General features: G+C 40.2%; 1 protein-coding gene across 1 annotated transcript in view; it reads left to right on the top strand.

Moving 5' to 3' along the window:
- The window catches only part of LOC140459682 (inactive carboxypeptidase-like protein X2), an 80,565-nt gene that overhangs the window by 9,810 nt on the left and 44,077 nt on the right, over window positions 1–26,678 (top strand). The window contains exons 3-8 of the mRNA XM_072554040.1: window positions 7,224–7,283; window positions 8,808–8,915; window positions 9,441–9,524; window positions 16,426–16,530; window positions 17,982–18,062; window positions 24,114–24,188. Of these exons, the coding sequence (XP_072410141.1) occupies window positions 7,224–7,283; window positions 8,808–8,915; window positions 9,441–9,524; window positions 16,426–16,530; window positions 17,982–18,062; window positions 24,114–24,188 (513 nt within the window). The remainder of the gene's footprint in view (window positions 1–7,223; window positions 7,284–8,807; window positions 8,916–9,440; window positions 9,525–16,425; window positions 16,531–17,981; window positions 18,063–24,113; window positions 24,189–26,678) is intronic.

Genomic DNA, 26,678 nt, shown 5'->3' with positions numbered 1-26,678 from the left:
AAGTTCACTGTGACTTAGCTTACATCTTAAAAAGGCAAACTAAGCCCGTAGCCAAAGATGAAAAAGCAAAGTTAGGAGGAGGCGATTAGCAGAAGAGTGGGAGCTCGCTTGTGGAATCATATTTGGGTGGTGCATAAGCCTTCAAAGGAATTCCAAATACTGACCGAGTGAACTCAGCCACATTGCTGCAGCAAAATAAAGAGCAACAGCTCAACATTCCGTCAAAAAGAAAAGTGGAAAGTTGCTTCAGGGAGGAGAAGGTGAGGACTGCAGATGCTGGAGATCAGAGTTGAGAATGTGGTGCTGGAAAAGCACAGCAGGTCAAGCAGCATCCGAGGAGCAGGAGAATCGACATTTCGGGCAGGAGTCCTTCATCAGGAATGTTGCTTCAGCTGGAACCTACTTTCAGAGTAAGATTAGGAATACGTGCTCTTATTGCTGAGTACAGCCATTATTTAGTAGTGTTCGCATGATGTAATATAGCATCTTCGGACCAGAATTTTTTTTCATCTGATACTTTCACATATAATGAATTTGTGCCACTTGATGAATGTAGTTGTCGTTGGAAGTCTAAGCAGATCGGCCAAAGAAATATTTTGGTCACAGTTAATTCTTCACACGGAGCAGTGAAAATTCTCACCACCCGACTCATCCACTTTCAGCAATTTCAAAATCAGAATCTTTATCGAGAATATCCGATATCATGATAAAAATCTCTGGAATGAAGGATACATTAATGACTTATTTTATTGTGGATAGTCGCCCACATAAGTAGTTGATAACTGAAATGTAAACACAAAGTCCTGGAGAAACTCTGGAGAGAGAGTCCAACGTGATTCTTCTTCCGAACTTCTGTATTGCAAAGAAGAGTAGTACTGGTCTCAAAACATTCACTCTGTGTTTGCTTCAATTTTCTAGCATCCACAGTATTTTGCCTTTACTTGAGGAACTGAATCTGTCGCAGGATGGTGAACCCAACAGCAACAACTGAACTACAAAAATGCAAATAAACACATCAGATTCTGAGTATAACTATACATTACTTGCTTCCAATCACATTTCTAAAAGATTGATGTGATTGGTTGAGTTGTGAAGAGTGCTGTATATTGCACTATTTTTCATTACCAAGTTAAAGAGTTATTGCTGCATATCAATCATTAGTATGGCGAATGGTCCAGTAAATATAGAATTGACTCTTTCATCATGTCCTTTATGAGAGGCACTGCCTGTTTTCAAGAAATAATTCCACAGATATCAAGCACTCTCCCTGAAATGAACATTCATCACATCCTTAACAGTGTGTCAAAGGATATGCAACCACATAAGGCAACACAATGTCTACACAGATACACATTCTAACATGGACATGATAATCAGGACTGGGAGCCTCCCTTTAACCACATGCACCAAGTAAATTCTAGCATCCGTACTGTCACCTCAATCACCATGGATGGGAGATCTTACAAATTGGCCTTCTGGTTTTTGTGGCGTGAGTCAGTGGATGAACTCAGTGAGCCATCCGGGAAGCATTCAGATTTCTTGCACTCCAGATGTGCAGAGACGGAAAGTGGTATGCAGGGGCAAAGAATGCTAAGGGAGATGCTGATGTAGAAGGGAGGCAGTAGCATTGCAGTCATATCAATGGACTAGTAATTCAGAACCTCCAGGCTAATGCAGTATGCCTTACAGTATGGAAACAGGCCCTTCAGTCCAAATCATTCATGCTGACCAAGTTTCCCAAACTAAACTAATCCCACTTGGCTGTGTTTGGCCCATATCCCTCTAAACCTTTTCTATTCATGTACCTGTTCAAATGTCTTTTGAATTTTCTAATTGTACCTGCATCCACCACTTCCTCTGGCAGTTCATTCCACGTGTGAAAAGATTGCCCTCCTATCCATTTTAAATCTTTCTCCTCTCACCTTAAAAATATGCCCTCTAATTTTAAATTCTCCACCCTGAGGGAAAAGACCGTTGCTGTTCACCTTGTCCATGTCCCTCATGACTTTATCAGCTTCTATAAGGTCGTCTCTCAAACTCCAGGCTTCAGTGAAAAAATGTCCCAGCCTATCCATATTCCTCAAACCCTCCAGTCCTGGCAACATCTTGGTAAATCTTTTCTGAACTCTTTCCAATTTAACAATTCCTTCCAGTACCAGGGCGACAGTACTCCCAAGTGTGGCTTCAGCACCTTCCTGCATAACCTCAATATGACATCACAGCTTATGTGGTCTAAGCAATGAAGCAAGTGTGCTAAACGCCTTCTCAACTACCCTGTCTACCTGTGATACAATGAACTATGTAACTGAACCCCGGGGTCTTTGTGTTCCACCTAGGACATGAGTTTGAATCCCACTTGGCAGATACTGAAAATGAATTCAATTTTCTAAAAATCTGAAATGAAAAGCCAGCCTCATTGTGGCCACTGTCAATTCTTGTGAAAACCTCTGTGGTTCACTGACCTCCCTTCAGGAAGGAAATATGCCTTTACTTTCTTGGTCTGGTTTACTTGTGACTCCAGACCCACAATAATATGGAAGACTCGAAATTGCACTCCAAAATAGCCTGGGCCATTAAGTCTGATTCAGGAGGAGCAGGAAATGCTAGCCTGGTCAGTTATTCATTGTTCAATGAATGAAGAAGACAGCTGCAATGTGTGTGGGCAAAGTGTCAGAATAAATAGCTAGAGACAGAGTCTTTGATGAGTTTATTTTGTATTTCTTCCGCTGAGACTGTTAAGCAGGAAACAGGTAACTCAGGGATAAGGTATCATGTGCGAATCACCTGCTGGAGAATTGAAGAGAATAGAAGTAAAGGAAAATGAATAAAACAGCTTATATTCTGCTTACAAACTCAGGGAGATCTCATCTTATCATCCAACTCGATTAATCATTGTGCATCATTTTCAATCATACATAGTTTATTATTTTAGTTTTAGTTTTTAATTGTTTCTTCCAATGTTGCAGTTCCGTTTCAGGCTTTTCAACTCTCAGTGTGTTGACTTTTTTTTGCCCTTATCTGTTCTTCCCTCTCAAGGCCTCACAGCATGCCAAGGGTCATGCTGCATCATTCTGCCTTCACTTACATCCTGCACTCTGATGAATTACAGTATCACACTGACATTCACATAACCAAACTTTGCTCTTCTTGGTAACAGTCAGGATACTGAAAGAATTGCTATACATGCAGTGTGGTAGCAGGGTTTTATACGCTGGCAGGAATTCATCCTTTAGAACAGAATAGAATAGAATAGCTTTTATTATCACATGTACTCAATGGGTAAAGTGAAAAGTTTATGTGTGGCTAATCAGAGTGCCGACTAAGATACAAAGTATTTAGGCATAGCATCTTTTGTTACAAGAGTTTGGGCAATGCAGAAGTAAAATGCCCAGCAGTACAGAAATAAAAATTCAGTGCTGCAGACCAAGCTAGCACCTAGCTTCCATTCCACACTGGGCCCTGGCTCCACACTGCGCCAGGAACATGCCACACTGGGAGGCCACTGCAGGAGGACAAAAAGTTGAAATGCCAGGAGGCCACAGCGTCAGGCAGAGGTTGCCACACCACACCAAGAGGCCCCTACGGGAAAAGGCCACTGTGCCAAGCCGAGAGGTCACTACGCCAGGTCAGGAGGTCGTGATACCACACTGAGAGGCTGTCATGACAGATTGGAATGTAACCACAGCAAAACTGGGAGGCTGCTACAGGAGGCCACTGCACAAGGCTGGGAATCGTCATTCGACAGAGGCCAGGAATCATCACCAGAAGTCAAGAATCATCACTCGCCAGAGGCCAGGAATCATCGCCGGAGCCCGAGAATCAAAGGGAGAGAAAGGAAAAGAATAACAAAGCAAAACGAGGAAGGAAAAGAAGAAAAGAAGAGCGGAAGGACCAGACGTGCTCTGCTTGGAGCGTCCTACTCTGCCACCATCTTGCAACAATCCTTTGTGGATTGTAGTCAGGAAGGTGCATACAAGCTCAGAATCACATATGCAATACCCTATTTTGGATGTCCAATTATTTAATGTTTCTTATTTTGATGCAGTTGTACAAACTAGACTTCAGTGGATGTTCATGTACATATAATTAAAACAGAACTATTTCTTGATGTGAGATTAAAACAATTAAATGGGATCACAGAAGGCTCAGAAGTGCATTCACGACTCAAACATGAGGTGTGAACCAGACTTTAGATGTGGTAGAAACCATAAAACTCATGTATGTATGAAGAAAAAGTGGGTTGTCCAAAACACGGGTGATGAGGATATATGCCTCAGGATATTATTGAGTTTTTGATAAGGATCAAATGTTTTATGACTCATTCATAATATTTCATGCATTGAGCATGACACTTACAAATATTTAATTTGGAAAGAAAAAATATCAAATTTAATTCAAGGCTAATTTACTGCATGGACAGATACTGTTTATGGATGTAGGTTTGCTTGCTGAGCTGGGAGGTTCATTTCTGGATGTTTCGTCACCCGACTAGGTAACATCTTCAGTGGGCCTCAGGCGAAGCAGTGGACATGATTCCTGCTTTCTGTTTATATGTTTGGGTTTCTTTGGGTTGGTGATGTCATTTCCTGTGGTGATGTCATTTTCTTATACTCTGGAAAGATAAATTTATAATAAAATATTATTAAATAAGATTTACAAAGGAACAGAAATTGATAAGGGACCACAGACAAGCACAATGGATTAAGGCATCCAGATTAATATAGATATGTAATTTGTTAAAGGAGTATAGAAACAGCTTCCCTTCACAGAATGCTCCTTGTGCAGTTTCAACTAACCTTCACTTGACTCTGTCCCCGTGTTGAAGCACTCATCTTGACTTTCTATCTCCCAATGAGAAAATAGCGCAGGCTGGCATTTCACTTCATTGCACAAACTGTGAATGTAAATTCAACTATTCTGTGACCATAAGATCATTCCCTGTTATTATGAGGGCAGAAAAGCAAACTCTCCTGAACTATTTCCAATGAGTCACACTTTTTCCATATTGGATGTCAATGAGAAACACCTTCATTCTGGCTTTGATTATTGCACATCCGACTTTAATTGCACCACCACTGGCACCCGACCCATCCTTCAGCCTCTCCATTCTCTTCCTTGAGACCTTTAGACCTCCCTGTTTAACCAACTTTTTGATATTTGCCATCATATCTCTTTCTCTGGCTTGGTGCCAAATTCTATTCAATAACTTTTGTGAAGCCCCTTAGGCTGTTAAAGGCACCAAATAAATGCTAGTTGGTGTTATCGGTAAGCTCAAATTACTTTCTCTTCGCATTTCGTGTATAATTCCGACAACCAACAGATGAAGGGATTCCTGGATAATCCATGATGGAGGACAGGAAAAAAATTGTGGCTGGAAGAGATGCTCCTTTTTTGAGGGAGAGGGTGACCCCCGTATCCACAGGTCCTGTTACCGCAGTTTCATTTACCTGCGGTTTACTGCAGCCTGAACATATAAAAGGGAACGTTGCAGAACCGGGGACCAGGAGGTTGCCGGGAAGATAAATTTCCCATTTAAATGAATGGGTTCGCACATATCTGTGGATTCAGGCTTCCGCAGTAGGTCTTGGAACATATCCCCCATGTGCATGAGAGGACGACTGTATTTTCAGTGTCGGAGCTAATTTCTTAGAATCCGAGGGGCAGTAATTACTATTTTATAAGCTGTTGCATTGTTTTGGAATTTTGGGAAGAAAAAGATCAAAACAAAGGCACTTTTAAAAGGAGGAAGAGTGAGGCAAAGGCAGTGATCACATGAGATGTGAATAAAATGGAGCAGTAAACTTGCACAGCTGTCTGATCCAACAGTAACTGACACAGCTAACTTCCCCAGCTGTTTGGTTTCAAGAATCTCTGGAAAAGCAACCAAAGACACAACTTTTTCATGCAGAGGGTGGGGCATGTCTGGAACAAGTTGCCTGAGGAAGTAGGGGAGGCTGGTATAATCACAACATTTAAAAGGCATCTGGATGGGTATATGGATAGAAAGCGTCCAGAGGGATATGGACCAAACGTTGGGTTTAGATTAGTTTAGGATATCTGGTCAGCATGGACAAGTTGGACCGGAGGTTTCCTTGCTGTACAACTCTATGACTCTAAATAAGACCAATCAGTGCAGACCTATTTGCATTCCCTCTTGTAATAAACCTTCCAATGAAACATACTTCTTTTTCAAGCTAAAGAAAGTAACTGAGCCTTTTGAGCTAAGTTCTGTACCACTCTGCATTGTTAACAAAAGTGAACATTCATAAGCAAGAAGTAGCTGGGATTTTTTTTTGCCTGCTGTGCCAACAATAGAATAAAAGCAAGAAGTTTGAGAAACAGTACATGGTGGTACAGAACATGAGTATTGCTGAAAAGAGACATGATGCAAAAAGCCTTTGTCTTGCACTGGCAAGAGGCATTGGACAAGGCAATGCAGTAGAAAAAAGCAATAGGGAAATATAGGTTTCCCATGCGATGCAGGGACATATTCTGTGCAAATAAATGAGAATGGCTAAGCTTAGCACCTTTTCTGAACTGTGCAGAAGCATGGGAAGACAATAGTTCCCTGTCATCTCTTTCAAAGCAATGCCATGGTCAATCAGAGTTGATTGCCAACTTAATCAGCATTCTTTTCTCCTTTTGTGCAAATTGTGATTGTTTGACATTTGTCATATTTGTCACATTGAACTCAAGATTAAAAGCTTTGGTAACATGTCTCACCTTCCAGACACATCCAAACTTCAGAAGTACACAACAGGCAGTCAGCCGTAGAAAAGCAAAAGTCAACGATCTTAACCACATAAAATTGAATGAGTTTTGAGCAACTTCAAATGGAGCTGCAGAGTCCTTTCCTTTTTTTTTCTCTTTGAAGTGTTCCAGGGCATGGGCAGCAGCTCTTTCTGCAACGGCTTCAAATTTACAACATTTGTTGGCTTAGCTTTAATTCACAGTAAGCTGCTGATGCCAACGTGAAGAAAATCGTTTATGCCTGATAGAAGTTGAGAATCTTAGCATTGAAGATCAGAGATGATCACGTTTCCTTTGTACTGCTGGCATCATACACAAGGTTTTGCATTTTCATGGATTTGTGTTCGGAATGGACATGCTTTATGATACTTTGTGAATGGCTCCTTTCAATTTTATTTCTGAAGTAGAAAAAGAGTATAAATCATGACCTGTTTACAGATATGTCTAACTTTTGGTTTATTTCTGATCTACAGAAATTCAAACTGAGCCTGTCACAGAAATGATGGAAGAAATTGTCACAGGCCTGGAAATATGTAAGTCTAATTAGGATCAAATGAAATCCAAGCAGCCACGGTGTTTCTGAGAGGAGGTGGTGACTTGTACATTCAGTTCAACTTCAGCTCTGATCCTATTGCTCCCAAACAAAATCCCTTTGCTTGCTTTATGATACAACAATTGAAAAGCAAGTGGCCAATTAAATTGCAATTCTGAGATCTGTTGTGCTCATTCCCTGATATTCCTGGGTTTGATAACTGAAGTCAGTGTTTCAGTGTTCTGCTTGCTGCTGGTAAATCAGATCAAAAACTGAGTTCTTTGGTGTAATCATGTAAATTGCTCAATTTTCGATTATTACAAAAAAGTAATATGAAAGGTTAATAACATAAATTTATTATAAAATAGTTGAATTCCCTCCATTACAGTACTGTGGGTCAACACACACCATGTGGACTGCAGCAGTTCAAGAAGGCAGCTCACTCCCACCTCCTCAAGGGCAAAGAGAGATGGGCAGTAAATGCTGGCCAGCCAGCAATGCCTCCGTGCCATAAATGAAGAAAGAAAAGCATAACTGGGGATCAAGAGAAGGAAAAGCATGTTTTATAGCTAATGATTTTAGTGTCTCCACAGTTTACATTTGTGTTCTTTCAACCCTGGGGAGTACTGACTTTCACTAGGGTACAGCTCCACCCATCACCACTCATTTGTAACTGTCCTGAGTGACCATCCCACTGTGTGCTGACATATTATGCATCTGTTGGAGGAATCACCATTGGGTCTCAACCAGTGCTCATCTTATATCCACATAGTGGAATTGCACAGCCAAGTTCCTGGGGCGGGGGTGCTTTTCGAACAAGTGTCACAGCTATACTGCTGCCATTTCATATTTGAGTTTATTATTATTCCTTATTTCAACATTACTGCAAGTCTTTATTTTTAAACAGCCAGGCTGGGGGAGCTGGGATTCAGAGGAACTGCTGGCAGCCAAAGGTAAATTTTTTAAGAAGTTATAACTTTCAGGTGTCTGACAGATGACTCTCCGAGAGTGCTCAGAGTTCAGTTGTCTCCTGGTCCCATTCAAAGGTGAATAAATGCTTAACTCTCACACTGCAACCAATGGTGAAAGGAAACAATGCATCAGTGAAAAAGATCTTTTTGATTCTGATCTGTACAGATTCCAGCTTTCTTTCTGTAAACCTTTGGGTTTTTCCACTTTTAAAAAAAAATCAATCAAATGCAGATGTAGCAACCAGACTTAAGAACCCACAAAAAGACACGAAGCTGACATACTAAAGAGGAAAGCTGAGAGACTCCTGAGGGAAGGAAACAGATGGGTTAGTGTTCACCAGTGTAAGATAGGAATTATTCAGCACACTACATCATAAGAAGTGACAGTGAGTTCCTAATCTTGCCTGAATGTTGGTATTTACCTGGGGACCAAGGAGATTGGAATTCCTGGGCCAAGCTGACATAAATTAAAAGTTTGCATTTTAAGCATAAACCTATTTTTAACATGAAGACAAACTGTGACAGAAAACAACTGAAATCTGCTTTTTACTCAGTTGAATATGACCTGTGGCCAACTGAACCACCTGCCAAGCCATTCACACCACCATCTTATGTTGAATACGACACTGAGGAAAAGGAAATCATTGAAGAGGAGAAAACTGGTAGGTTATCCCTCCTGTTCATAACGTGGATAGAATTTTCTAGTTGGAGCCAGACGCCAAATAGTACTCTAATGCTTAAGTATCTCAAGTGGTGAATGAACAGGGAGATCTATTTAATACAGTATGAGGTGTGATGTGGCTCTGCAAAGAGAGCTGAAATTAAAATACTCATTGGAAACAATTCATAACAAATTGAAATTGATGACAGGCATGAGCTCAAAGGAATATATTTAACACCAGTTTGGCAGTTGGAACTGTTCTTGCAATCTAGAATCTTACTCTTCAGAGCATATTGTTGAAATGCTAAAATTAGCATGTTTGTGGGAGGAGAGCAGAGAATTGGGAATAGCTGTTTCAAAGTTCTGGCACACACGTGATGGGGCAAATTGCTCTTTATAGCTCTATTTCTGATATATCTTGGTGTATTTAAGGTACTGTTCATCTTACTCTGTTTTGTGTATCTTAGTTAATTCCATTCTTGCATGTGAAGTACTCAAACATGATTTTTCTTAATTCCTTTTACAGCTGAACCTACAGAAGCTGCAGAAGTCCCAACTGAGTCATTTGGAGAGAATTATGATTATGGAATAGATGAACATGTGGATGAATGTGTGTTTCAAACAATTTACTTCGCAAAACATGTGCAGAGCTACCATATGGATACATCTCTAGTCATTAGCACTTAGTTTTGCAACAGTAGATACAAATGAAATATAACATCAGCTCTGTGTTGAGTGGATATTGTGACTCCTTGAGAGGAGAGTCAGCTTCGGGGGGAGGTGGGGGGGGGGGTTAATCCAAGTCTCATAGAAGGAAGATAAGAAGTGGTTTTGCAAAAAAGGTTGAAGGTGTAGAGTCTGAACATCAGCCAGCAGTGTTATGCAAGTTCCAAAAAACTTCCTGCAGGATGAATCATCCTTTGTGTCCTAAACTTGCGCTTCTTAAAAAAATAGCATTCTTAGTCTTTGACGGTTTGAGGGGTAGCCATCTTTGATCAACAGTGGCTGCATTTCAAAGAAACTTAGTCTCTGCAGCTTCTTCCAGCTTCAAAGTTCTGCTTGATATGATATTTATTGGTCTCTAGAAAATTAGTGGAGGATAAATACTTCCTTTGAAACTAAATATTTCAGTTTTTAAAAATGAAAACATATTAAATAGTCATGAAGAAAAGTCAGAACTGAAACATTTCTATTGAAACAGAAATGCTTAAGAAAAAATTTTATAACAGCTTTCCAAATTAGGCACAATTATATAAGCTTAGCAGTGAGCATTTGATTTCAATGGTTGGAAAATCAAGAACAACCAAGAACAAGGGAGCATGAGTGGTTTTTGAGACAGAGACTGTAATATCTTTGTAAAGAAAGTGATTAAAATCTGAAAAAGAATTGGTAGAGAAGGGAAAGTGGTTTGGGAGAGACTCCTCCACATTAATTATCACAGTTGTGAGAAATTAATTGGCCTCCTAATGGACTAGATGTTCTCTGATTCAATGAAAATAGAAACACAGTGAAGTACTGCAAAAGTAGCATATTGTTGAGATGAGGACCAAGTTCATATTGACATCTGACACACAAGAGTTTGTTCAGATCCTTTTGGATAACAAGTGGATTAGAAGCATATTGACAGGTTGGCCATGCACATTTAAGATCATTTGAGGAAAATCTTGACGTTAGAACAGGTTCAGACAAGATAGAACATAGAACGTTACAGCGCAGTACAGGCCCTTCGTCCCTTGATGTTACGCCAACCTGTGAAACTAATCTGAAGCTCATCTAATCTACGCTATTGCATTCTCGCCCATATGACTATCCAATGACCATTTAAATGCTCTTAAAGTTGGTGTGTCTACTCTTGTTGCAGGCAGGGCATTCCATGCCCTTCCTACTCTGAGTAAAGAATCTACCTCTGATATCTGTCCTATATCTGTCATCCCTCAATTTAAAGCTATGTCCTTTCATGCTAGCCATCACCATCTGAGGAAAAAAGCTCTCACTGTCCACCCTAACAAATCCTCTGATCATCTTGTATGTCTCTAATAAATCACCACTCAACCATCTCTCCAGTGAAAAGCAGCCTCAAGTCTGTCAACTTTTCCTCATAAGACCTTCCCTCCATTCCAGGCAACATCCTGGTAAATCTCTGCACCCTTTCTAATGCTTCCACATCTTCCTAGTATGTGGTGACCAGAACTGTTTGCAATGCTCCCAGTGTGGGTGCACTAGACTTTTGTACAGCTGCAACATGACCTCATGGCTTCAAACCCAATCCCTCTATCGATAAAAGCTAACGCACCATATGCATGTGTCTGGTGGCCATGTGGTTAGAGTTGGGATGAGATTTGAAAGGCCCTGGGTTCAAGTCCTAGGTAGACCCTTAGAGGTAGTCTGAAATAGGAAAGGCTAGCTTCATTAATTTAATTCGGGTTAGTGAACTTAGTGCTGAGTAAAATCAAGTTCAAACTCAATAACTGCAGGGATTGCCACCAGATACTGCTGTGTTTTGGGGCGGCACAGTGGTGAGCACTGCTGCCTCACAGCGCCAGAGACCCATGTTTAATTCCCGCCTCAGGCAATTGTCCGTGTGAAGTTTGCACATTCTCCCTGTGTCTGCGTGAGTTTCCTCCGGGTACTCCGGTTTCCTCCCACAGTCCAAACTTGTGCAGGTTAGGTGAATTGACCAGGCTAAATTGCCCATAGTATTCGGTGAAGGGGTAAATGTAGGGGAATGGGTCTGGGTGGGTTGCTCTTCGGAGGGTCGGTATGGACTTGTTGGGCTGAAGGGCCTGTTTCCACACTGTAAGCAATCTAATCAAACCATATGCATTCTTAACCCTATCAACCTGGGTGGGAACTTTCAGGAATCTATGCACATGGACACCAAGATCTCTCTGCTCATCCACACTACCATGAATCTTACCATTAACCCAGTACTCTATATTCCTGTTACTCATTCCAAAGTGAATCACCTCACACTTTTCCTCATTAAACTCCATTTGCCACCTCTCAGCCCAGCACTGCAGCTTACTTATGTCCCTCTGTAACCTGCAACATCTTTCCGCACTGTCCACAACTCCACTGACCTTCGTGTCATCCGTAAATTTACTAACCCATCCTTCTATGCCCTCATCTAGGTCATTTATAAAAATGACAAACAGCAGTGACCCCAAAATAGATCCTTGCGTACTCCACTAGTAATTGAACTCCAGGATGAACATTTCCCATCAACCACCACCATCTGTCTTCTTACAACTAGCTAATTTCTGATCCAAATTACTAATTTGACCACAATCCCATGCCTCCGTATTTTCTGCAATAGCCTACCGTAAGGAACCTTATCAAATACTTTACTGAAATCCATATACACCATATCAACCGCTTCACCCTCATCCACCTGTTTGGTCATCTTCTCAAATAATTCAATAAGATTTGTGAGGCATGACCTACCCTTCACAAAACCATGTTGACTATCCCTAATCAAATTATTCCTTTCCAGATAATTATAAATCCTAGTTTTTATAATCTTTTCCAACACTTTACCCACAATTGAAGTAAGGCTCACTGTTCTATAATTACCAGAGTTGTCTCTACTCCCCTTCTTGAATAAGGGGACAACATTTACTATCCTCCAGTCTTCTGGTACTATTCCTGTAGACAATGACAACATAAAGATCAAAGCCAAAGGCTCTCCAGTCTCCTCCCTAGCTTCCCAGGGATGCCAAGGATAATTCCCATCCGGCCCAGGGGACTTATCTATTTTCAACTGCGAACACATCCTCCTTATGAACCTCAATCCCGTCTAGTCTAATCGCCTGTATATCAGTATTCTCCTTGATAAAATTGTCTTTTTCCTGTATGAATACTGACGGAAATACTGCCTCTTCCTATCTCCTCAGATTCCACGCACACCTTGCCACTACTGTCCTTGACTGGCCCTAATCTTACTCTCGTCATTCTTTTCTTCCTGACATACCAGGGGAAAGCTATCATGTTTTCCTTGATCCTATGTGTCATGACCTTCTCATGACCTCCTTGCTCTTCTTAGCTCTCTCTTCAGGTCTTTCCTGGTGAACTTTAATTCTCAAACACCCTAACAGCCCTCATGTCTCATCCTAACATAAGCCTTCTTCTTCCTCTTGACAAGAAATTCAACTTCTTCAGTAAACCACAGCTCCCTCGCTTGACCACTTCCTGCCTGCCTGCCAGGTACATACTTATTAAGGACACGCAGTTGCTGTTCCTTGAACAAGCTCCAGATTTCAATTGTGCCCATCCCCTGCAGTTTCCTTTGCCATCCTATGCATCCTAAATCTTGCCTAATTGCATCATAATTGCCTTTCCCCAGCTATAACTCTTGCCCTGCGGTATGTATCTATCCCTTTCCATTGCTAAAGTAAATGTAACCAAATTGTGGTCAGTATCACCAAAGTGCTCATTTACATCCAAATCTAATACCTGGCCTGGCTCATGACCCAGTACCAAATCTAATGTGGCCTTGCCTATTGTTGGCCTATCTACACACTATGTCAGGAAACCCTTCCCCACACATTGGACAAAAACTAACCCATCTGAAGGACTCAAACTATAGCATTTCCAGTCAATATTTGTAAAGTTAAAGCCCCCATAACAACTACCCTGTTACTTTCACTCCTGTCCAGAATCATCTTTGCAATTCTTTTCTCTACACCTCTGAAACTTTTTTGGAGGTCTATAGAAAACTCCCAACAGGGTGATCTCTCCTTTCCTGTTTCTAACCTCAGCCCATACTACCTCAGTAGACAAGTCCTCATCAAACATGCTTTCTGCCACTGTAATACTGGCCTTGACTAACAATGCCACACCTCCCCTTCTTTTATCACCTTCCCTGTTCTTACTGAAACACCTAAACCCCGGAACCTACAACAACTACTCCCTGGTCTATCCATGTCTCCAAAATGGTCATGACATCGAAGTTCCAGGTACAAACCCACGATACAAGTTCACCCACCTTATTCTGGGTGCTCCTGACATTGAAGTTGACACACTTCAAACCTCCTCCCTGCCTGCCGATACACTCTTGTGACCTTGAAACCTTATTTATGATCTCACCACTCTCAACCTCCTGTACGCTGGTGCTAAAATTCAGGCTCCCATCCCCCTACTGAATTAGTTAAAACCTCCCAAAGAGCATTTGCAAATCTCCCCCCTAGAATATTGGTACCCCTCTGGTTCAGGTGTTGACCATCCTGTTTATGGAGGTCCCACCAACCCAGAATGAGCCCCAATTATCCAGGTATCTGAATACCTCACTCCTGCACCATCCTGTAACCACGTGTTCAACTGCTGACTCTCTCCTCGCCTTGTAGCACATCGCAGGAATAACAAACCAGAGATAACAACTCTGTAAGGTTTTTTCATTTCAACAGAAAAATTCATAGTCATGTACCTTTTACAACCTGTTGTATTTTATAAGTTTAGTTTGTGGTGTAATTGAAGAAATATGACAGCCAATCCCATAAACAATGAAGTTCATATTTCAGGTTCTGACTGTGAAGGATACAGGGATAGAAGGCTCTGTAGCCAAATTTGCGGATGACACAAAAATAGGCGGGTCAGTAAACTGCTATGAGGAAATAGGAATGTTACAAGTGGATTATAGGTGGATTAAGAAAGTGGGCCAAAATGTGGCAGATGGAGTTTAACATGGATAAATGCAAGGTCATGCATGTGGGTCGAAAAAATGGGAAAGCGACCTATTATCTGAATGAGAAAAGACTTCAGGGTGCACTGGTTCAGTGGGATCTAGGTGGATTTGTTCATAAGTCACAGAAAACTAGCATGCAGGTACAGCAGATAATAAAAAAAGCAGATGGAATGTTGGCTTTGTAGCGAAAAGAATATAAAGGTAAGGGAGTATTGTGGTAACTACACAAGGTATTGGTGAGACCGCACCTGGAGTACTGTGCAGTCTTGGTCCCCACGAAAGATGTCGTGGCATTGCAGGCAATTCAGAGAAGGGTTACTCGATTGAACCCAGAGATGAGGGGTTTGTCATATGAGGAGAGGTTGAACAGTTTGGGCCCATGCTCCTCAGAATTTATAAGAATGAGGGGAAATCAAATAGAGGTCTTCAAGATGGTAAAAGATGTGGATAAAATAGATTTGGAGTGGATGCTTCCTCTTGTGGGCCATTCTAGGATGAGAGGTCTAGTCTTAGGATAAGGAGAGTTTAAAACAGAGTTGAGGACAAACTACTTCTCCAAAGGGTTGTGAATCTGTGGAATTCAGTACCTCAAAGTGCAGTGGATGCCAGGACAGTGAGTAACTTTAAGGAGACGTTATACAAATTTTTAGTTGGTCATGGGTAGAAAGGATATGGAGAGCAGGCATGAAAATGGGCATGAGGAGCATATCAGCCATAATTGAATGGCAGAGCAGACCCAAATGGCCTAATTCTGCTCCAATATCTTATGAACTTATCAGAGATCGATGTTATCAAGACATTGCAGTAACCATGCTCTTTAATCTTGTATCAGCCTAGTGTCTGTAGTTGGACATTAACCCTCAATCTTCTGACACAATGGCTGTCAAAGTGTCAGGACAACTAATCAATCGTTTTGATCCTCGTATTAAACAAAGTGGTGAGGTGTGACTGTTCACTGTGTCCAAGTTACTGTGGCAACATGCACATTTTCCTTTTGTTAGCATGTTTTGGAAAGATTTTCAGGTTAGTACTCAAATTGTTTGGCCATGTTGTAAATTTGTCTTCCTTTGCCATCAACTCTTGAGGAGGGACTTGTACTGAATGTTTCTGGTTCAAAGGCAGGCACACGATCAGAACATCAGAAAAACTCATCACATAGCAAGATCCCAAAATTAGCTACCAGACCAACTGAGAAAATACTGACATTCTTCTATTAATTTGTCATTCAAGTGCATCCCAAATGCCCATTACTGAAAACTGCTCATATGAAACAATGAATTAGCTGGGTATTAGTATGCATCATTCTTCCAGGAAGTAGTGAAGTATCACTCAAGTCCCTTGAGGGAAATTCAAAAATTCCTGCATTTGAAATGTTCCTTACTTTATTCCATAGAATCCTGACAGTGCAGAGAGAGGCCATTCGGCCCATCAAGTCTGCACCAACCTTCCAAAGAGCAGCCCACCCAGTTGGGATGCCCCTAACCTATACAGCCCTGGACACCACAGGGCAATTTAACATGGCCAATCCAGTTAGCCTGCACATCTTTGGACTGTGGGAAGAAACCGGAGCACCTGGATGAAGCCCACACAGGCAGTCACCTAAGGCTGGAATTGAACCCAGGTCTCTAGCACTGTGAGCAAAAGTGCTAACCACTGTGCTACCCCAATTTCTACCATATCTTGTGATATCAAAATTGTTGCCCTGCTTTGGTGTAATGTGATCTCTTTTGTTTAACTGAGTAACAGATAAAAAGATTTTCACAAGCTTTGAAAATTAGCATTTCAGAAATGGAAAGCCAAAACCTCATTCTAATCAAATTCTGTAATACAGATGGGTGGAGCACACCAGATGAGAAAGATTATGACACAACGCTTGATGAGGAGCTAGAATTTGAGTTGGAGATTGATGAACTTGAACCAGATGAATATGGAGAGTGTAAGTAGCCTTCTGCTTGTCTGCCAGTTCTGACATCACTTTACACGGCTGATTGAATTCCAACTACCTGGACCAGTTTTTATACTAACCTGGTAACTGAAGAAGTTCATCCTGACCTTCCAATTGGAGGTAATCAATGACAGTATGTTAGTCAGAAATGTTCTATACTCTCAATTTGCTGAGCTGGGGAATTGGCATGATAGGATACAATGACAAAGAACAAATTAATGCAGTGAGCCTGTGTGTTGTCCTTTCACATACGACACATGAGTTCTTCAGCTCGGTTGGAAAAGTGAAAGTAGGAAAGCAGTAAAGGCCCGACATAAAATTACTTTCCAGTCTTCCTACCACTTGCTTGTAGGCATTCAGAGTTCCAAACAATGCAAAACATTCTCACAGAACTGAAAGCAATCATCCTTCGTCAGTGAAAATAATTGTGGCATGAAATGGATGATAGTGAATCACCATCTTTCTCAATTTTTATTTCCATTGAAGTCAGCAAGCAGCTGATTCACTGATTTTTTTTAATACAGCAGTTGTAAAAATGTTTTAAAAATTCCCACGACTTCAGAATTTAAAGTGTGCCCATTTTGAGACAGAATTAAAATTTAGGCTGCTCTATATGCTGACTAAAATTTAAAATACAATTTTGAGATGAATGACAGCATTTAATTTTGTGGCAGTAAATCTTAAATGAGAAACCACCCCCCACCCCCGTTTCCAAACATTCCGCCCACTGCCACCACCAACTCAGAATCCACTGGTTCCAAACTATTTCCAGCGACACAGCTTTTATCATTTTTTAAAGAGATTTTTCAACTGACAGCACTCTAGAGACACTGCATGTGAGGTTGCCAACAGAAAAATATTGTTTCACATACAGGTAAACAATAAGCTTGAACGGAACTGAACCTGAAATGAGATTATTTCATGTGAATGGTTTAAAAGTAGTGGAGCATAAAGGTTGTTTGGTCAGCAACCAAAAGAAAAATGTTAAAATAAAATGCGGTGTGACTATTTGGCAGAACACGGATCAGCCATGATTGTATTGAGTGGAGGAGCAGGGTCAAGGCTCTGACATGCCTACACCTGTTACTATTTTCTATGGTCTAACAAAACTGAATGGCCTTCAAACGGATAGTGCCATTTTTCTCAGACACTGAGTGGCCTGCTTTGCTTTTCCAATTTTTTTTTCAATTTTCAACCTTTAGATCTTTGCTAGTTTATTCACACAGCAATTTTACTTTGCAAGAGGCATACTGAGACAATCAGAACTTAGTGGAGAGGAAGATATCAATTTCTATTAAAAGAGAATGTAACTTTTCTAATTCCAAATACCAATCGTAGATGTGTGAATGATAGTGAATGACACTGGAAGACACCAACTTTGCTCCTGGCTCAACAGCAAATATAGTCAAATCAGCAAAAGATGAATTCTCTGTGTGTTTCAGTGCAACCTAAAGAGCCCTATCTTGATGAAATATATGACTATGAAGATCTCGGGGAGGCATATACTTGGAATGAAGAAGACTGTAAGTATTTTTAATGACAATTATATGTCCTATTGCTTTTTGTCTGCACAATAATATTTTGCAGGATCCTTAATTGTGCAACACGTTAAATGAAAAATCTCAAATGAAACGTGCAATTTCTCTGAACACTAGTTCAGTCTCTTTGTTGCATTCTAAAATGTGATTTTTAGGAAATTTGGAACACAGATATTTAAAATGTCATCCTCACGAAGATTATAAAACATTACAGTTGCAAGATTTTGCAATATATCTGTAAAGATATCCAGACGCTATCCATGTTTTATCTCCCCATTGTTTGGGTCTCAGGAAAACAATATCACATTTCCCAGTTTCATTCCTTTATCTGCAGACCTGCACTCAACTTATGGCAGCCTCAGGAATCTACCCTATTGTCAGCAAGATTTTACAGAAGATGTCTCTTAACATAGTGCATATTAAAGACCTTCCATACAAAAAAAGGACAACAGGATTTAAATTATGGTATTTCAACAGAATGGTGTCCAGAAATACTTCCAAGAAATAACAAATCTGAAGAGCCTATTTTGCAACAGAGACTGCAAATTTGGTTTGCTGTAAATTGCAGAAACAGCTAGCAGAAACCAGTTTATCTGCTATGACCAATGGTAAAAGAAATGAAAAAAAAAGGGAACATTGTCAAAACTGAGAATCTCCCCATCAGGACAAAAGAGAAGGAAGTAGGGTAGTCTTTGGCACAGTCCACCTGCTATGCCAGTGCCTCATGAAAGGACATCCAGCTACATACCTACCCATTTGGATAGATGAGGTGTGTGGCTTTGAAAAATCAAGTGGGAATTAAAAAAAAATAAAACCTCTGGTCCAACATGAAACAAGTTCTTATTGTAGCAATAATAAATTATAGAATATCAGTTGACAAAAATTGTGACACAATCGTGAAATCTTGAATAATCATGGGATTGTGCAAAGGGAGGAGTGTGGTGAGGGGTTTATGTAGCTGGTGAGATGAGGCATATCTGCATATTTTGCTCCACATTGCATTTACACTGAATTCCATATACATTTTCCACATTCTCTTCTCATCATGCTTTCTCACATCAATTCCTTCTCGTGTTTCTCACTTTTAACAATGCAAAACATTTTTTCAGCCTCATATCACTGTCACTTTGCTTAATTACTCTTACTGACAGAAATAGTTAGTATCCAATTTTAATCTTCCTTGACATTAAAGACAGCAACACCTATCTCAAGTGAAGATTTGTCAACTTTAGTAATCTTCATGAAATGTCAAAGCCTCCATGATACCATTTTCTGATTTTCTTCACCATTTCTTCTCATTCGGTAATGTCAAGCGTCAGTTTTAACAAACTGTGGCAGGAGAAAAATAATTGATGCTAATAAGTATTCCTGTTTTGAGGATCTGAGAAAATAAAGGTTAGTCTGGGAAACAATGCGATAGTTTGTTTCAATGCAGTGGTGAAGGTGTGCAAAGTAAGAGAGAATGCAAAGAGGTGAGACATTTTAGATTTTTTTTTCATTTATCAAGAAAACAGAAAATATTATGATTGTATTGATATAATGACATGGAAAAAGGCTAGAAGAGGGGATGTTAGAGAGACTGGTATTGCTGGACAGGTTGCCTGATAGACAACAGCTTTTCCTTCTGTGTAAAAATCTGAGATGGGTATAAGATGACTCTTCCCACATAGGGGAGCAATATACATGTTTTGAATGAATGTTTATAGAGGTTACAGACAAAAAGTAAAGGTGACATGACGATGAAACTGAATTCTCTGGATGTGGTATTATTACGAGAGGAGATACAGGAATTTCATTTGAACTCAGCAAAACTTTCAAAAGCTAAACATTATGCCTGCCATCTGGATATGAAAATCGGGCATGAAAGTGTGCCATCAAAGAACTGAACAAATTTATATTTCCATTCTTCCATCAAAAGGCATGAAGGAAAGAAATCTACGAAAAAGGGCCCAGACAGGTTAAATCAGGAGATACCTTTTGCCTGCTGGTTTTAAAGGTTTAGAGAGGATTTAAGAGAAGTATTTTTCACCCAGAGAATATGGGTATTTGGAACTCGCTGCCTAAAGGGGTTGTGAAGGCAGGAACTCTCAAGACATTTAAGAACTACTTGGATGAACACATGAAACATCATAGCTTATTTGGCTATGGGCTAAGTGCTGGAAAATGGGATTAGAATAGATGGATGTTTGATGGCTAATGTAGACATGCAGGGCTGTATGTTCTCTTTCCATACTGTAAAAACTCTATGACTTTATGATTGAAATCCATCACATTGCATAATAGTCATGATTCAGTGCATTGAAATAAGACAATGAGTCCAGAGTGTTCAGATGAAAAAGGAAAGAATGAGAAGTGAGTGGTAGAGGCGACAGAATGAGAAAAGAAATGGAGTGAAGAAGGGACAGCGGAGAAAGAGCTGAGGAAATTGATAATTGACAGAATAAGATGGTAAGAATTAGACGCAACAAACATTGAGCTAAATTAAATGTCTCACAGCCTGAAAGTAGCTGAGATCAGCGATCACTGAAAAGTAATTTTGTTAAAAGTGTGTAGTGCCAGACTGCATCACATGTTGTAATACTAAAGACAAAGAATTATGAAAGCATAAAAGAGCAGAGATCTCAAAGCTTGCAGGTTAGACAATAAGAGCACCAATAGATCGTTCTGAGCCAAGTCTTAGTAGAAATCATGAACCGACATGGACATGGATAATGTCAAGTTGACAACAGTTTCCTCAACTTGAAAAAGAACTTTATATGAGCATTAAAAAAAATCATGTTACTTTGGGACAAGATGACAATTGTTAAATCTCAAAAAAGAATGAATGAGGAGATAGTGTGAAATAATGGAAGTGCGCAGTTACAAAACATCAGTTCACTGGTATTCAATAAGGCGGCAATTGCAAAGCTCTTTCACCCATTAAGAACACACAGTGTAGAGGGTAACATATTAACGTAGATAGCAGATTGGTTAGCTCACAGAAAGCAGGTAGGAAGAAAGGGGTCACTTTTAGGTTAGCAAGCTGCACTGAGTGGAATGCTGAGGGATCAGTGCTGAGGTCTCAACTGTTTACAGTCTGCATGAAATATTTAGATGAAGGGACCAAATGTAGAGTAGTTTCTTTTGCTGAGGACATAAAGACACAAAGATAAGAAACAAAATGGCCAAGATATAAAATGTGCTCAAATTTGGCAGATGGAGTATAACATGGGGGGAATAAAAGTGAACTTGTCTACTTTGGTTGGAAAAATAGAAAAATATTGAATTATTAAATGGGCTTGTTGGTACAGCAGAATCTTGGTGCTCTGGTACATGAATGAAAGTTAACTGCAGATACAGTGTCAGATGAGGGAAGTAAGTGGAATGTTGTCATTTGTAACAAGGGAAGTGTGTTACAACAATAGGGAAGTATTGCAACATTGTTGGGAAGACTGTGAGGATCTAGTCTCCTTACTTAAAAAGAATATTACTGCATCAGAAGTGGTGAAAGAACAAAGAACAATATAGCATAGGAACAGGCCCTTTGGCCCCCCAAGGCTGTGGCAACACATTTTACCCTTCCATACTAAAGCTGTCTTCACTTACAGGATCCGTATCCATCTATTGCCTTCCTATTCATGTATTCGTCCAGGTGTTTCTTGAATGTTGCTATTATGTCTGCTTCCACCACCTCCTCTAGCAGCACGCTCCAGGCACTCACCACCCTTTGTGTGAAAAACTTACCTTGCACATCTCTTTTAAACTTTACCACCATCCCCAACCCATCACTTCCATCCACACATCCTTGAACCTGTGTCCTCTAGTAATTGATCCCTCCACCCTGAGAAAAAGCCCCATACTTTCCACTCTATCCGTGCCATTCACAATCTTACAAACTTCTATCAGGTTCCAACCTCCTGCATTTCAGTGAAAACAAACCCTGTCTATCCAACCTCTCATCACAGCCAAGATCCCCCATACCAGGCAATATCCTGGGAAATGTTTTCTGTACCCTCCCCAAAGCATCCAAATCCTTCTGGTACAAAGAACAATACAGTACAGGAATAGGTCTTTGGCCATCCAAGCCTGCACCAACATATTTTGCCCTTCCATACTGATCTATACCTTGCTGTACCTCTGACAATCCTCCTCACTACCCACAACTTCATCAATCTTGGTATCGTACACAAACTTATGAAGTAGACCAGCTACGTTTTCCTCCAAATCATTTATGTAGCCCACGAACAGCAGAGGTCCCAGCACTGATCCTGGTGGAACACCACTGGTCAACAGACAACTGTGCACTTGACTGATTCCTGGAATGAAGACATTAGCATGTGAGGAAAAAGTGAGCAGTTTGAGCCGATAATGAGAAGTGATTTAATTGACACATGAAAGATGCTGAAGGAACTCAACTGGGAAGCTGCTGAGGCCTGTTTCCCTGGTAAAAGCATCTAAACCAAGTGAAATAAGTTAATAATTAGGGGTCTGCCAAGACTGAAATGAGGATAACTAATATTTTGCTCAGAGGATTGTTAGTCTGTGGAATTCTCTTCCCTGAGAGCAATCGAGGCTGGATCATTGAACATATTGAAGGGTGAGTGAGATAGATTTTTGATTAAAGAGTCAAGGCTCACTGAGGGAAGATAGGAGAAGAGAAGTAGAGGCCACAATAAGATCAGCATGATTATATCAAATGGTGGACCAGAGGCGAATGGACAATTAACTAGAGCTCAGTCTTGTGAAGTGTGTCATCTGGATCTCATGCCATGCAGCTGATGTACATGGCATAAAAAGAAATTGGTGGAGCAATCTGGAGGATTGGAGAAGACTGTTAGTACAGGTCATTTTGCTGTAATGCAACAGTTGTGTTTCTTTAGGAAACTGCTGTAGAAATCACACTGTAAATCACGTTTCGAAAAACTCGATATACCCATTCAGCAGAAAGTTCGTGTTGTGCAAACAACATGCACAATTCATCAGTCATGTAATACCCAATTCATGCTGAAGAAACACACATTACAGAAGAACTACCTGTACTTCTGAGTTTGAGTAACACCATTGAAATTCTTAGCCCAAGTCTTTATATTGATGGAAAAGTCAATGAAACCAGAAAGTCTGAAGTGGGTGGAAAGGGGAATTCATGTTTCAAGCAACATATTTCACAAGCAATCAGAAGATAGCGATCACTCGAGAATTCAATTGTTAATGTTTCTGTCACTGGAGCACTGTTTGGATTTGCAGCTTTCTGAACAGAAATGTTGTGCACCTTAATGATAATAAGCAGCTTCTACATTTGAACATATTTGTGTGAACTTATTACTGTAATGAAGGTTTTGCCATACAATTTTTCCTAAATTAGCACGATGACTTTCATGGTTCGGATCAGCATTATCCCATCATTTCAGTAATTTTAAACAGTATCAATCAGTCATGTGCAATGTCTGAGACAATTAACTGACATATGAATAACAAGTGGGTTTAGTGTACTTTAAATTGAATGCCTGGAATTCGAGTGTTCACAACTTTTTCACTTGATATGCCTTATCTTACTAAGACTAGGAGATCCAAGGTATGATCTTTGGTCCAGTTGCATTTGACACAATATTTTTGTCTTCAGCACCAACTAATGCAAATGAAGACACAAAGTGAGCATTTCCGTTGCTGATCATGATTCATTGGCCTCTGCCAGAAAACATGCATGTGTGAATATCTAATAAAGGTAGAATCAACTACCCTCCAGAAATTCCACCTTCAAGGACTGGCTACTTGGATATTCTTTCACGGCCACGGAACCACACAAAATTCCTTCAACACTCAGTGCCTTCAAAAGGGAAGAAATTCAGAAAAGAAAGACATACTGAGTCCTCGGATGTTGAAAGTCTGGACACTGGAATTTATGGTTGCAGTCTATATTGGATCTTCAGTTAATAGTTACAACATGGCCTGGTCACCCAAAACTTAAATCGTAACAACATATACTGTATACTGGTGATTCAGAGAATTGGGATATACAAGAAATATGGCTGTGGTGACATACTGTTTTGTATTTTGCAGTTATCCCCAAGAAACCTGATGGGAGGATTCCAGAGGAGACAGAACCAGATGAATATTTGCCACCACTGGGAAAAAGTCAGTGAAATTCTTTTGAGAGATTTATTGGTCCAACTTGATTGTTAATGTTTCTCCCTACTAATTTATCAGTTCACCCTGTCCGTGATTCAATTCATTGGTACAGACTGATGAGACTAACACCTGATACAGCTCTGAGCATGTGTTCTGGTACCTTAAATAGTATCAACAAAGCTAAGTGAAATGAGGAAACTAGTTTTCACATAGAGGGTAGTGATAATCTACAAAAGCTTCTCCAAAAGCTGTGGACCTTGGGACATTAGATATTTTCAAAACATGAAATATTTAAAACTCAGCCAAGTATTCAGAAGACACTCAGCTATAACAACACCTCTTGGGAAATATCAAAAATGAACTCATATAAATCTGCACTAACAGATGGTGATAGCTTTTCAAAGATATGCAAGATGGCCTGTCAATCAAAGTAGTCCAGCAGTATGCAAGTGTAAGACAAGGAGATTATTTTGTAATTCTAGGTGAACACTGCAGTCTTTTATTCCTAAGGGCTGGGGATTCAAATAACTTCAGACCATGAGATTCAAAAAGAATTTGTCTGCCCTTCAAGAGTGATTCTGTCTTTTTCACAAATTTACGATTCTTATACTGCTCGTAAAGCCCTGGAACTGCAAAAATGAGGTATTTTACAATTCAGAACAAAAGTCAAGTGGTACTGCTGAGCTCCCATCTCCTATCTGTGTGATTCACACCCTGTCCCCTTTCCTTTAACAATGAAAATTATATCAGTTGGAAATTAGTGTGGGATTTCTGCATTGAAACCCCATTCTCCACTTTTTAAAAAATATTTTTATTAAGAAAAAATAGATTTTTAAATATTACAACAAATACAAAACAATGCAATTCAAAACAGTACAAAAATATTTCAAAACTAAATGCAAATAATAAAAAAATTCCTCAACCCACCCTCTTATACGAATGTATAAACATATATAGAGAAGTATAAAATTAAAGAAAAACCTAAACTAGCTATTTAACTAAATAAATAAATACCTAACAACAAACAAATAAATAGTAATAACTCAGCCCAGCCAAACAAAACACTCAGACATTCACAGTTCCTCCTCCCTGGATATTGGACTCATGAAACACAATCGTTACGGCTATATAAAAGCCCTTGTTAGTGTGGCAGATAAATCTGTGTCCAGGTATTTCAAAAAGGGTTGCCATGTCTTGTAATTCTTAGTTTTGTGGTGTACCATATTTGTGAGAAAATCCAGGGGAATATGCTCCACAACAATTTTCCACCAACCCGACAGGCCTGGGGGGTTTTCGGATATCTAACCTAGCAAGATTTTCTTCCTTGCACAGAACATAGGAATATTGAAAAGTTTTTTCTTATGCGCATCTGCAGGAAATACAATGGGTAGGCCCAAAAGGAGAGAAATAGGGTCCTTCTCCATCCCTACATCTAAAATCCTCTCCATTGCACCCACCACAGCACTCCAATATGTTTGAAGCCTGTCACAAGACCAAAGACAATGGGTAAGAGTGCCCGTGCAGACCTTGCACTTGGGACATGCTGAAGATACCCCTGGTTTAAATTTTGACAAAACGGTCTGGGGCTAAGTGGATCCTGTGGAGAATCTTCAACTGTAAAGCACGGGTCCTATTACAAATTGATATCTTCCTTGCATTCTCCCAAATATCCTCCCATGCATCTGAAGAAACTTCAACACCCAGCTCTCTTTCCCACATCTTGCAGAGTCGATCAGACTCATCTGAGGTGGCATCCCCCAATTGGTGATATAAAGTACTGACAGAGAGTGTACTCTTAGCCTTTAGTACCTCTCTTTCTATGTCAGATTTGTAGGGATCTGTCAAAAGTGTGGTCTTTTTTTGAATAAAATGCCTAACTTGAAAAAAACGAAAGAGGTCTCTATTAGGTAACTCATAATTCCGTACTAACTGACTGAAGGACATCATTACGTCTCCCTCAAATAAATCACACATGCAAGATACACCCCTAGGTGCCCAACGTTTAAATCCTGAATCTATCATACCCGGTTGAAAACCTGGCACACCCACTAAAGGTGTAAACAAAGATGTGTTGCTAACATTATCTTCCCTCTGCTGAATTGCCCTCCATGCTTTAACAGTATTGATGACTATTGGGTTTTGCAATGTTCCCTAACTGTCCTCACCTTGTCCAAAAACAGCAAACTGGTAAGGGGGCACCTTGCCTGGGAGGCTTTGATATCTAGCCATATTGAAAGAGGGTCCCCACAAACCCAATCACTCACGTAGGTCAAAAGCGAGCTTAATTGGTAATTTTTAATGTCCAGAAGGTCTACTCCCCCAATCTATGAGGCAACTGCAGTTTGGCTAATTTAATGAGGGGCCGTTTACAGTGCCTGATAAAGGAGCTGAACCAATTGTTCAGTCTCCTTGAGTGTTTGTTTATTGAAAATCAGGGGGAGCATCCATATCGGGCACAGCAAACGAGGGAGAATATTCATCTTAATAAGTGCTATC

The sequence above is a fragment of the Chiloscyllium punctatum genome, chromosome 35, assembly GCF_047496795.1.
Source record: "Chiloscyllium punctatum isolate Juve2018m chromosome 35, sChiPun1.3, whole genome shotgun sequence".
NCBI classification, from domain to species: domain Eukaryota; kingdom Metazoa; phylum Chordata; class Chondrichthyes; order Orectolobiformes; family Hemiscylliidae; genus Chiloscyllium; species Chiloscyllium punctatum.
Note: the sequence above shows the minus strand (reverse complement) of the source record. Positions and strands in the feature narration are given on the sequence as shown.